Raw genomic sequence first — 13,357 nt, forward strand, 5'->3', positions numbered from 1 at the left:
CTTATGATCTTTTCTTAGCCACTTAGTTCATTTGGATTTGGAGTTCCTACTGAAATGTGGCCTCAAAACACGGTTGCAGGAAAACCAAGGGGTAACTGACTCAGTAATTACAGAGGAGGAGGAACAAGGAAAATTGAAATGAGAGAAAGAGTGAAGAGAAAAGGAAGGAGCAATGCCAAAACAAGAGTGCTGAGGCTTTTTAACCTTTTCTTTTGGATTCCTCTAAAGTTGCCCGTGTCCAAATCTTACACTTATTGAGAAATCAATACGCCTCAGGGGTCCCCTTTCAAATTTCCAGGAAGCACAAAGAGGGAGAGGGCAGCTGTCCCCTGGGTCACAATACAAAGACTCCCAGATCTTTCTAGAAGACAAGATTGGGATTCTATTCAGGGGTGGGGGGGACAAGAACAACGCAGGACACTGGTGCCTTCTGACTTCAAAGTCAAATAAAAAAGGCAACAGCAAATCAATTAACCCTGAGAGAATAAGTTTTCAGTAGACATGAAAGAGAGAGCAATGTATGTAAATGCGACATGTTTATAGCAACATACTTTTACAGGAAGTAGGAGGGGTCACTTGACTGAAAACATTTTAGCAATTTCGACCCTTTCTCAAAATTATTTTGGCCACTTTTAACAAAGCATTTGTCCTTAAGGTAAATGATTATTTGAAAAATAGTTTTTTTCTCTTTTCATACAAATTCAATTCTGATTTTTAAAATTTTACTTTACAAAGTTTATTCCAAGCATATACATCGATAGGGCTAAAGCAAAACCATGAAACTCCTTTAGAACATATTACAGGACAGAATAATATCCTTTCAGGCTGATGCATAGTACATCAGGCCTTTACATTTAAGCTGTGGGGGCAAAATCTGATCAATGGCAAGTCGACTCCTGGGTGAAGATAAGTGACTGGCATTGATGGGATAAATATAAGATATAAGATATTATATATAAGTTAATTGCTAATTCACACTGTAATTCATACCAGCCCTCCCTCCTAATTTCCACCAGTGCTCCCCCCATGAAAGATAAGAACTGTGGCTTCTAGGACAGCTTTAAGGACTTAGCATTCGGGAAAAGCAAACCACAATGATTTTTCACAGGGCTTCTCTGATAAGAATAGGATGTCAATTCAGTGCCACCAGGCCTCTAGGATCCACACGCAGGCCCAGTCCTGTGGAAACAAGCGCTTTTAAAAACTTTCTGGTAAGTTGCCATCCTTTAGTAAGCTTTTTTGAGTTTTTCCAACATTTCACAGAGTTTTACATTTTCCCCACAGCAAAGGCTGGGTGCAGACTGCAACTCAGCTCTGCAGTGGCTGGGTGCCGAGTTTTCTATGTTTGTTTTGCTTTTTGACCTTGGCGACGCCAGCCTCCATCCCACTGGAGTATTCCGAACGCAAGATTTCAGCCAGGCGGTGTTTACTCTGGGTCTTCTTATGAAGGTCAGGCCTGAAGAACAGTAACAGCAAAGGGGGAGAAAAACTTTATTATTTTTTCTTTCCCATTTGGAAAGAAGCTGATAGCGGCTGGTTCCGAGACTGTGAAACTGACATTTTTGTATTAACAGAAGAACAATCCCTTCAATAGCGCTTGTTTTGATATTCTATGCACCAGGAGATTAGATACAGTGCTGACAGATTTTCATAATGGTGGCAAAATATCATGGCATTTTTAAAAGTGAGGCTTTGTTCTGTGTTGTTTTCAAGGAAAAAAAAAAGAACTATACACCCTTAGACTCTGATGGCAAATGAGGTGTATGAAACAGCAGTTTACCAAAGGATGAGGGGGGAAACCCACCCTAAAACTCGACAACATTCAGCAATGAAAGCACTTCAGCAGTTTTCCAGCATCACCAATGCAGTCAAAGCATTCCGCCTCCTTATGGGAAATTAAGGGCCTCAGGGACTCAGCCCACCAGAAACAAACAGGATACCTGACTGGGTCCAAACAGCTATAGCTGAGGGTGTTACAGACACCTCTTCACTGACTAAGAAGTTTCTGAAAAATATTTCTGACTCTGCAAAACCCCAAAGCAGGGTGTGCTTGGGCAGACTAGTCAGTGTGTGCACCCAGGCTAGAGCAACTTTCCATGGCACACACAGAACCACGTGTCAGAGGGAAGGCTCTCCTTGTTCTAGGGAAAATGTCAAGGGGTGAAAACCAATTACAGCTGCAGAATCACAGTAACCGCTTTCAAAAGACAATCCCTTCAATAGTAGCCTTACTATTTGATAAGAAGGTCAGAGGAGCAAATTTGTACAAGTCCAATCACATGCAGGAAAAATGATTATGAAAACTGAAGAGCAAACATTTCTTAAGACAGGATTTTAACTAAAACAACAACAACAAAAACTATCACTAAATCCATGTCATCATTTTGGTAATTTCCTCAACACCAAAATGGTCAAGTTCTAAGGTTTATACAAAAGGCAGATGTCATCTGTTATGACATATTTACAACATTTTCTTTGCTGTATTAATCTGGACGATAATTTGGACTGAATTTGTGGTCAAAATAAATATAACAGAACTCCTTTAAAATCCAAGAATCAGAAAAAGACTAATAACTGTGCTATTAAACTGATTATGAAAAGTTGTATAATCCTGTTATATCATTATAATTATGTTAAGGCAATAACATCTACTTGTAACTACACTCCAGAGGATAGGGTTCAAGCAATTCTGCAGTTAAATCCATGTTACAGTCACCCAGTGGTTTTCTATTGTAACATATAGGAAGAAGCACAAAATCAACCTTTGTTGGAAAAAAAGATCTGAGGCTACGGGATAATTAGGACACAATATTTAAGGTCTGGGAGTTAATGAGGGTGCATGAGTGTGTCAGGGATAGGGTTCAGCGAGATTAGAAATATTCAGGGAAGTACAGTTTAGGTTTTGAGCAAAATGATTTATGTACATTATCTCATATAATCCTCACTCCATGAAGTACATACTATTATTATCCTCATTTTACAGACAAGGAAACGAAGACCCAGGGAGAGTAAGTAACTTGACCAAGACCAGGTTAGTGAGCGTAGAGGCTAAGGTGCAAATACAGGTCAGGTGGATGCTAAAGCCTCTGCTCCTCACCAGGCTGCCTGTCAAGGAGGGAATGAGTAAGAGTATCAGGCACAACAGAGGTCCACAAGATAAATGGGGAAAATGACCATGATTTGACATGGGGGGAGTTCTCTGTGGCTTCATAAGGAGTTATTTCAATGATATGATGGGAGGAGAAAGCAGAGCTAAATGGTTAAGAAGATGCCTGGTTTGGAACCTGGCTCATCACTCATTAGCTGCATGACACTGACTGAGTGACTCGGGCTCTCTGTGCTCAGTTTCCTCATCTGAAAGATGTGGGTGATACTTAGAATGAAGCTAATAAGGTTTTGTCAGTGCTAAATACTGTAAGACATATAAAGTGCTAGCTGGTTGTTGGTTATGTGGTTTGGAGTCAATCAGTTAAAGATGAGAAAACAGAGATCCAGATATGCTAAGTGACTCCCAGAACTGACATTGGGCTCTTGATAGCTTGGCCAAGGCTCTTTTCATTGCAACCAACACTTCCTAAAGAACAACAGATCTAAATCCTGGGACTGTGCCTTGCATGTGCTGCGTGCACGGGTCTGATAGAGGTCCAAGCCATGGAGGGCTATGATGTGATTTGGTGGCAGCAGGATACAGGCCCTGCAGTTGGGAGCACTAAACGTGTTCCAAACTGATGGCTGCCAGTTCCGTGTGCTTGTAGTTTATTTTTAGTTGGGTTACATGACAGACAGAGTGAAGAGGTTCTGACAGGAAGGAATGCTTTTTCTTCCCTCTTGTTTGAAGCCAGGTATACACAATGTATATAATTTTAAATGTAACAACCTCAGTTTCGAAATATACAAAATTGCAGTCAAAATATTCTCCCTAGCATAAGCTCTAGCACTTCAATGATTGCTCCTGCCACTGCTAATGTAAAATAAATAACTAGAATGTTATTTGGGTGATTAATACACTAATTGCCTACAGAGATAACACAGGGCTGTGGAACCGTAATAGTTACAGTCAAAGGTGCTTAGGCAGTGTTTGTGTTCTTAGACTGGTAGCCCATCAGAAAGAAATTGGAGAGCTGGGCTCAAAAGACTACATTAATGAATACAATAAATAGGCAACATGAGATCCAAACCCAGCAGTCCACTAACTTGGAGGCTCTTTATGGTCCAGAGAGCAAGCAAGTGTTTAAATTTTCCATACCCAGACCTCTTCCTTCAGAGCTGAAGAACCTCAGCGTCAACATTGCAGGGGTTTCACCTGCTATCACAGCAGGCACTCTCCAGCAGGGCCCATCTTGACCCTTGGTCAAGGAGACTTACTGTCTCCTTTTCCTTTGTTCTAAGGCCCAGTGCTGAAAAGGCAAAGTACAGATGGGAAGAATAAATGCTCTAAACCCAAGCATGTGATGGGCACATGTGGGCTCAATTCTTTCTCCTGCCAAGCTGCAGTTTTTTCAGAAACTTGCCATCTTTCTTGCCCTCCAAATATCCCAATCCCTTTGAAACTGGCTTCCCAAGTATCCACCATAGTAATCCCATAGTTACCAAGCAACAGATCAGTTTATCTAACCACAGGGAACTCCCTTGTAGTGAAAGCTGGATAAATCCATCCTGTTACCAGGCTGGATTACTCAGCAGGACTAGACAGATGCCACTTTTACCACTAATAAGGTGAAATCAATGGCCTAATTAGTAAATCAATATGCCCTGCTATAATGACCACTGGAAAAGAAAGATCTCATCATCTTCTCCCAATTCTAGCAACAAAGTTATGGAGTGATCATTCTGGGTAGAAAGCCATTCTAATACAGGCTTTTTATTTTTTTTAAATGTAAAGTATAACATATACACAAAGTGAAGAAAGAAAAAAGCAATAATTTTCAAAGCAACTTCAACAAGTAGTTACAGAACAGGTCCCAGAGTTTGTCATGGGCTACCATTCCACCATCTCAGATTTTTCCTTATAGCTGCTCCAAAACACTGGAGGCTAGAAGGAAAGTTAATATAGTGATTCAGAAATGGGATCTGTTAAATCCCATTTCTCTGTTTATACCTCCTCCTTTTCTTTTAATGCTTCTCCCAATCTATAGGGATCTTTGGGCAATGCCTATTTTGACTTTTTCATATTGAGAAGGGGTGTCCACATTGAAGGACAGGGGGATGAAATTAATTGATAATCGTGGAGAATCTGGTCCCTCTGAGTTTCAGGATGTATCTGACCTAGGTACCCTCTGGGAATTATATGTTCCAGGAAGGCAAACCTAGTGCATGAGACCTTTATAGAGTCTCAGTTCAAGTCCTAGGTGTTCTTAAGAGTCAACAAGAGTGATGGTGATAGGGTTTAGCAGACATGGCAATTAGCACTGTCTAACTGAAGCTGACATAAGAGTAGCCTCCACAACAGCCTCTTGACTCTATTTAATCTCTCTTAGCCACTTTAATACAGGCTTTTGTCAATGGCATATTTCTATAGGATGGGATTTTAAATTTTGCTTTATTTTATTCCAGTATTGTCCAGTCTATCAATATCTTCTTCTATGTTTTATTCTTAAGGTCATGCTTAGAAAAGTGTTCATCCTAGGATTTAAAAGATGTTCAAGCATATTTTCTTTTAGTCTATTATTTCTTAAACTCTCTAATTCCATCTAGATTTTATTTTGGTTTATAGTTGGGGTTTAGTTTGGTTTATGGTTAGAGCTGACTATTTTTTCCCAAGAGTTATCTGCTTATCCAAGACAGTCACTGAATAATAAATCTTTATCCCAAGGACTTGAAATGCACCCTTTGATCCCTTCCTATAGGCTTTCAGAATGCTTCTTGCAGGCTATGTTTAAAAAGTGAAGGAGGGTGATGATGATGATTATGATGATAATGTCAGCCAATATTAATTGGATCTATATATTAAAACAACATTTAAGCAAATACCAATTACATGGGCTGTTAATGTATTTGAATATAAAACAGGTTATCCCATTATTAGGGACTCAAGCAAGCTATGAGTCCTTAATAATAATTACACTAGATAACACTTAGATTGGTGCTTACTGTATGTCAGGTTTAAGTGCTTCACAGAAAATTACTAATTTACTTCTCCAGCAATCTTATGAAACAGGCACAGAGAGGTTAAATAACTTGTCCAGGGTCAGAAACTACTAATGGAAAAGCTGGGATTTGAACCCAGGAAGTCTGACTCCACAGCTTATATACTCAACTATGAACTAAAAGCTTTCTACCCAAGAAGGAAGCTTCTTATGTGTTTCAATATAAAAACAATGATTCACATCTATGGCCAACTGATACTTAACAAGATTGCCAAGTCCACTCCATTGGGACAGAATAGTCTCTCCAACAAATAGTGCAGCAAAAGAATGAAAGAGGACCCCTATTTCACACCTTAGACAAAAATTAACTCAGAATGGATTAAATATAAGAATCAGGACCATAAAACTCCTTAGAAGGAAATGTAGGGAAGCATCTTCAAGATCTTGTGTCAGGCAATGGTTTCTTAGACTTTATACCCAAAGCACAAGCAATGAAAGAAAAAATAGATAAATGGGACCTCCACAAAATTAAAAACTTTTGAGCTTCAAAGGATTTTTGTCAAGAAAGTGACAAGGCACTGTACTAAATGGGAGAAAATATTTGAAAACCACATATCTTATAAGGGTTTAATATCCAGAATATGTAGAGAAATCCTACAACTCGACAATAAAAAGACAGACAACCCAACTAAAAAAGGGCAAAAAGACTTGAATAGATATTTTTACAAAGAAGAAATGCAAATGGCCAAAAGTACATGAGAAGATGCTCAATATTACTAATGAAAATCAAAACCACAGTGAGTATCGTTTCACACCTACCAGAATGGTCACTATGAAAGAAACAGAAAACTACAACTATTGGAGAGGATGTGAGGAAATAGGAACAGTTATTCACAGCTGGTGGGAATGTAAAATGGTGCAGCCACTGTAGAAGACAGTTTGCTGGTTCCTCAGGAAGCTAAGTATGGAATTGCCATTTGATTCGGAAATGTTCATGGCAGCACTATTCACAATTGCCAAAATATTTTTATAATCAGAAAAAAACAACAACAGCAGTATAACTATTTTAGAGGAGAAAAAACAAGTGAATGGTAGAATACTGAAAATGCTAAAGTTAATTTCTATTTAACAAAATGTCTTTTGGTTTTCAATTGATTTTGTGTGTGTTTTTTTTTTCCTCTTGTAGTATAATTAAAACAAATGAACGAAGAAACAGACTGAGGACTCTTCAGACTGAGAACTGGTAGATTCTATTTCTCTAATCTAAAAGATTCGGCTTGTAAGCAAATGATGCAGGGGTATAGTCAGGCCCCAAAGGGACTCTGCAAAGGGGAAGCTTACCCTCAAACTGGAAAAAAGTGTTCTAAGTGATCACAGATGGAGACAGTGTTGACTTCTGATGGCTCGAGGCTGACTTAAAGTTTCCGTGCCCTTACCTAGCTCTTAGGAAGAAAAGGCAGCAATGTCTGAACAGGATTTTGGTGGCTCACAGATGACAAGAGTAACAAACAACTCCAGGGAGAATTTGACAAGCAGTCCCTCTGGTGCAACAAAGTAGCTCAGGTAAAGAATCAGCTAGCCTGGGATGGATGATAATTTAGCCTGCTGAAGGAATATACACTATCAAACACTGACGGTCATTGAAAGGAAGGAACTGCATCACGATTCTTTTAACCTTTGGATTCTGTTTTCACCAGGATGTACGCTTTTGGGCCCACCATTTTAGGGATGCCTTTTCTGTGATTTCTTAGGATTAAACACAACTACAAGGGCCCCAGAATACACCGTATTCCAGGTGAGCTCAGCTAAAGCAGTAGATATTAAAGCAAAATTTCCGAGAGTGGCTTTTTGGACATTGACAAAGATTGATGAAAAAGTAGATATCACCCTTAAACCTAAGAACAAGACCTAGTAAAAGAGTACAAAAGGACCCACAGCCACGGGTCAAGGATAGCACAATGTTAGGCAGTGTAGATTATAGGCAAACAATAAATGCCCATTGATGTGATGATTGATTTACTCCCTGAAAGGTCATGTAAAATGGGAGAGTAGCATGACATAACATTTAAAGATGGCTGATGTCAAAAAATGAAAAATCAGAATAACAGAAATGGATAGGAACTTGGAGATTATTTAACCCAAATGCCCAAAACTTTTAAAGAAGTTCTGTCACAACCTAAGCATGGAGAGCATATGGTAAGAGTAGCAGTATTAGGGAAGGGGAAAGGTATCAGACTTCTGATGACCTTGACTAGAATCCTAGTTTTGCCACTCACCTAGCTAATGACTCTGTAAAGCTAATAGCTTTCTCTAAGCATAATTTCCTCCTATGTCCAGTAGGGGCTACACATATATCACAGGGTTGTATCAAAGCAAAATGAACTAAAGCATATTAGAGTGCTTTATAAATGTTAAATATCTGTGAAAATATTACGATTATTAAGATGGAAAAATAAAGCATGGACATGGAAACAATTAAGTGTATTTGTAACTGGTATGATCATATCCTGAAAATACTGACTGAGATTGATGAGAATTCCAGGACCAGACCCCTGAGCTCAGCCCTCTTGGCCTGGCCTATTTGACATTATTATCGATGACTTGGATGATATTATAAGGTGTAATGATCGCATTTGCAGATGAAAAGAAGCCTGCAGGGACAGCTAATACACTGGATGACAGAATACCCACAATACCCTAATAGGCTAGAAGAATGGACTTAAGCTTAAAAAGTGAACTTGAACGGGGATAGATGTTCGGTCTTGCTCTTGGGTAAAAGTAAACAAAAAACATTTGCAAAGGGAGAAGATATGAATTTTCATGTGTGCAAACATACTGGGATTTAGTTGGCAAGCTTTAGTTGGCATACCTGTACAAACAGTATGACCCAGATGCCAAGAAAGTAAGAAGATACCATAGCTAAGAATGTGAACTTTAGAACCAAGAAGCCTGAATTTGAATCCCAGTTCTGCCCTGCGAATAGCAGTTTAAGTGTGGGCAGTTTTATTCTCCATAAAACAGGAACAATACAATGATCACATAGGATAGTTGTGAGGATAAAATGCAGTAAATGCACAGTACAGAACAGTGCCTGACCTATGCTGAGCTCTGCATCATGCATGGCTATGATTTTGCTGTTACCATTAGCTGTAATGATAGAAGGATAGGCTCTAAAAGCAATTGTCCTACTCTGTTCTTTTCTGGTCAGTCTCTTTTGTGAGTTGGGAAGTTCTGAGAAGTAGATTTTGAAAAGAACATGGGTAAACTAGAATGGGCTCAGAGATAAGCTATCCAGATGACAGACAGCATATCACGTGACCTGAGGAGTAGCTGAAGGAGCTGGGCCGAACGACCCGGAGCAGGTATACTGACTAAAGTCAAGTACCCCTAAGGGGGTGGGTCCTGTAAGCTCATTCTCAAAGTTTGGCCAAGGTACTTATTTCTCTAAGTAACAGCCTGGCTACTGATAAAAAGGGATAATAATAATTATCTCCAGAGTAGCTGTAAGAATTGAATGAAATAATGTATCAAAGCACTTATCACACTGCCTGTTGGGAAGATGCTCATTACACGCTGACTATTGGTAGTAGTGACAGTGTAGAACAGTCTGATACACAGTCATGTGGATGAGGGACTGACCTGATCAATGATAATAACAACACCCTATATTTTTATGTATAAAAATCATGCACATATAGCATTTGAATCTCACTAAGACTGAACAGCAGAAAGAAAACCAAAGGGTAAAATCGAAAGTGGTTGACTTTGGCTCACTTTGAGCAGGATATATGATGGCATGGGAAGCCCCAGGAGGTGGGGAGCCCCTGCTGCTCAGAGTGCTGAAGCAGAGCCAGCTATTCAGACACCTATGGGTTGAGAGTCAGGCCAGGAGGGTTGGATTCAGGGAACTTCAAAGTCCTTCCAAACTTAAGATTTCACGAAGTTTTCATTCTTTATTTATTGACTCTGAGAGAGGAAGATGAGAAAGGGTAAAGGAAATAGCATTTATTGAACAACCACTCTAAACTCAGCATTGTGTTATGTGTTACTATTCATTATCTTTTACCATACCTTTACAACAACCTATGGCAATCCCATTTTACAGATAAACTGTTATTGAATGCTAGAGTTGGGATTCAAATTTAGGAATACCCGACTTTAAAGCCCATGCTTCTTTCACCCAACAGTTCTAATTCTAAACTAGAGAAAAAATCAGATCCAGACTTGCCTACAATCATCTCTTAAAAATCTTTCAAGATGACTGCTCTGACAAATAAGACTTCTCTACAGCCTGCTCCAGGGTTTGCTACTTTAATGGTTTCACATCACATTTTTTCCATATGTGGAACCAAAATATATACTACTTTTAAGTTAGTTTCTTAGGTTGCATGGATGGCAAACTATCTACTCATGTAAAAAGGATTCTTAATGAAGTTCATATACTTGTTATTTTGGCCAATAGATTCTAGAAACTATTTCCCAAAGTGGTAAGTAAGGAAGCAGACAAGTAGAGTGGTTAGGGGCCTGGGCTCCAGGGTCACTCAGCCACATGACTGAGCATGTCTGTTGCCTCGCTGGTAAAGTGGAGACAATGCCTTGTTCACAGGGAAATAATGAGGTTTCAATTATGTGCAGGAGGGCACACATAAACCCTTAAGAGGAATGATGATGATACTAAAAGACTTAAAATTAACATGCAAAATGAATCACACACCATTGCTCTGGGATGGCCATTCTTAAACTGCATCTCTCTTCTTAACAATTAGGTAGTAAAGACAGTAGTCTACATTTCAGACTGTTGTTATCACAACAGGACCAGAATATAGGTGACATTTGAAAAAGACCAATGTCACTCCATATAGGCCATAACAAGAGGGAAAGGCTCTGGCATCATTAAAGTGAGGAGACTGTGGAGAGCCAGGAATACAAACCTTTCTATGGCAGAAAGAAGCTAAGTGAAAGTGGAGATAAATTTGAAGAAAAGAATAATTAATTTGTAGGCTCTAATGCAGGAGGGGTTTAGGATGACTAACTAAACTGGTGTATCATGACCCTCCATAAAGTAGTGGAAAGGGGAAAGTTGAGGGACTGTCATTTTCTTTCTTCATTTCTCAAATGATATGAAACAGAAGAACTCTGAGCAAGGACAATCTAATGAAGAGCTACGTGATGATCTGCTGCCAATCCATGCTGGGCCAGCCACATCTGATTCTAGTGCTTGGAAAACTACAATAGTGAATATGACTGTCTCCAGCACCTCCCAAGAGAGGCTGGTTAGGTTCCTGCTCTTTGTTGTCAGCTGTGACTGCGTGACGGCGAGCCCACCCTGCAGTTCCTGCTGTCTGCAGGTGACTCAGGTGTGGAGGAAGCTCAGGGTCACTGTGAAATCCTTCTAATCACCTCATTAGGCAGGTGGGGATGAGGGTGTGTTTTTCCATGAGGCAGAAAGCTGATAATTGCATGGTGCCAGATAGAAAAAATAGTGGTAGAAGGAAAAGGCCAAATGTAAAACGCTGCATGTGCACAGCTGTAATTAATCCAGAGCCCTGAAAAGCAGGGCCCAAGTACCTGACTGCAGTGAGGATGGAAGGGAATTGAAATTGGATTTGCACTGGGTCTGCTGAAAGGGAAAGGGGCAAAGCCTCCACTGGACATACACCCACATGGTGCAACCCATTTGCGGTGGTATTGCCAACACTGCTTGGATGAACTTAATGGTTAACAAATGAATTCATTTGACAAATAGTCCCCGATTGGCGACTATGTGTCAGTTTATTCTTCACCTGGAATTTCCTATTTCTTATTCCAGCCTCCACAAGAGTTTAATCTTCCCATCAGTACAAATGCCCCAAAGAGACAATTCAGTAAAAAACTTCCAAGTCACACATCTTGTCTCCCTTGGCAGAGATGCCATTATAAGACACTCTTGTCTACAGTCTCACATAGGTTCTATGTTAAAATACTATGTGTTAATCACAACTCTTCTCCAAACCATGTTATAGTTCAGCGAGCACCTCATTGCCCTGTTAAGTTACCACATTCTTTCAAGTTCCTAGGGATTGTCCATGGGTCTACCTTTTTGAAATCTGGTAGCCAAGTTCATATCACCTCCATATCACTCTTTGTGATTTCAAACTTTTAAAAATAGTAGTCTCACTCAGACTTCTATGAGCTGCCTTATGCTGAGGTAGTGCTTATTTAAATTAAAAAAAAAAAGTTTCAGGGCACCACCCAAAAGCCAGTGAATCACAGTCTCCTGCGTTGGGGCCTGGACATCTATATTTGTATACAGCTCTCCAAATTCTGAGAGTAGGGTCTGTTTTCACATAGCCCACACACGTATCTGTCCTCACAACTAACGGCAGCCTGTTTCTAGGTTCTGTGGACCGACCCTCTGCCTCTTCCACTTGGGAAGACAGGGAAACAGAATCAGAAGGCTGCCCACGCGGAGCAGTCAGCAGGCGGTACTGCTGTCCTTCCTGGGGATTGCTTTTAAGCCAAAAGCAAGGAAATCCCAATGCCACACTTGTCCTTGTGAGTTTGGGAGACTGATTGACAAATAGAACATGGGGCTCTGAAGACAACTCCCCCACCAGGGAACTAATAGATTTTTGCAGGGTTCAACAAACAACAGAGGCATTTACCTCTTTTTTTGTGTGTCAGGACAATTCCTTCTTTCTTTCCCTTTAAGCACTTTCCCTCAGAATTGTAGCACGTTTTCAGTTTCCATTCATTCATTTAAAAATATTTATTCAGCACCTGTCATGTGTCATTACTATGATAGGTTCTAGGGATACAATAAACAAAAGCCAGGCATGGGTTCCACTCATGAGCTACATTCTAGAGGAGATAGACATTAAACACACATAAAGAAATAACACAAACAAACGTAAAACTGCTACAAGTGTTAGAAACGTGAGTAGGTTTGCTTGGTCAAGCAGGTCAGAGATGACTTCCCGGAGGAAAGGACAGAGCTCCAAAGAAGAGGAGGAGAGGGAGAGAGTTCCAGGTCAAGGGAAGAGTCAGGCAAAGGCCCTGTGGTAGAGAATGAGGGACGTAGGGGTGTTAGATAAGGTTGAAAGCTCAGCAAAGGCTAGTCCATGCAGGGGCTAGTAAGGGGGGTAGGGATTTGTATTTGTTGATGTTTTGTTGTTACTTGTTTTTAATTATTAGAATAATGGAATGTCACTGAAAGTTTCTAAGTAAGGGTAAGATAGGATAAGGGGTGTGGAGATTCTGACTGCTTTAGCAGTTCAGATAAAGTTGAGGAG

General features: G+C 40.0%; 1 protein-coding gene across 1 annotated transcript in view; it reads right to left on the bottom strand.

The window, feature by feature from the left end:
* Positions 1–469: 469 nt before the first annotated feature.
* Positions 470–13,357, bottom strand: part of DDX31 (DEAD-box helicase 31) — a 77,631-nt gene continuing 64,743 nt past the window's right edge. The window contains exon 21 of the mRNA XM_077147355.1: positions 470–1,456. Coding sequence (XP_077003470.1) covers positions 1,309–1,456 — 148 coding nt within the window. The 3' untranslated portion in view covers positions 470–1,308. The remainder of the gene's footprint in view (positions 1,457–13,357) is intronic.

The sequence above is a fragment of the Tamandua tetradactyla genome, chromosome 2 (assembly GCF_023851605.1).
Source record: "Tamandua tetradactyla isolate mTamTet1 chromosome 2, mTamTet1.pri, whole genome shotgun sequence".
Lineage (NCBI taxonomy): Eukaryota > Metazoa > Chordata > Mammalia > Pilosa > Myrmecophagidae > Tamandua > Tamandua tetradactyla.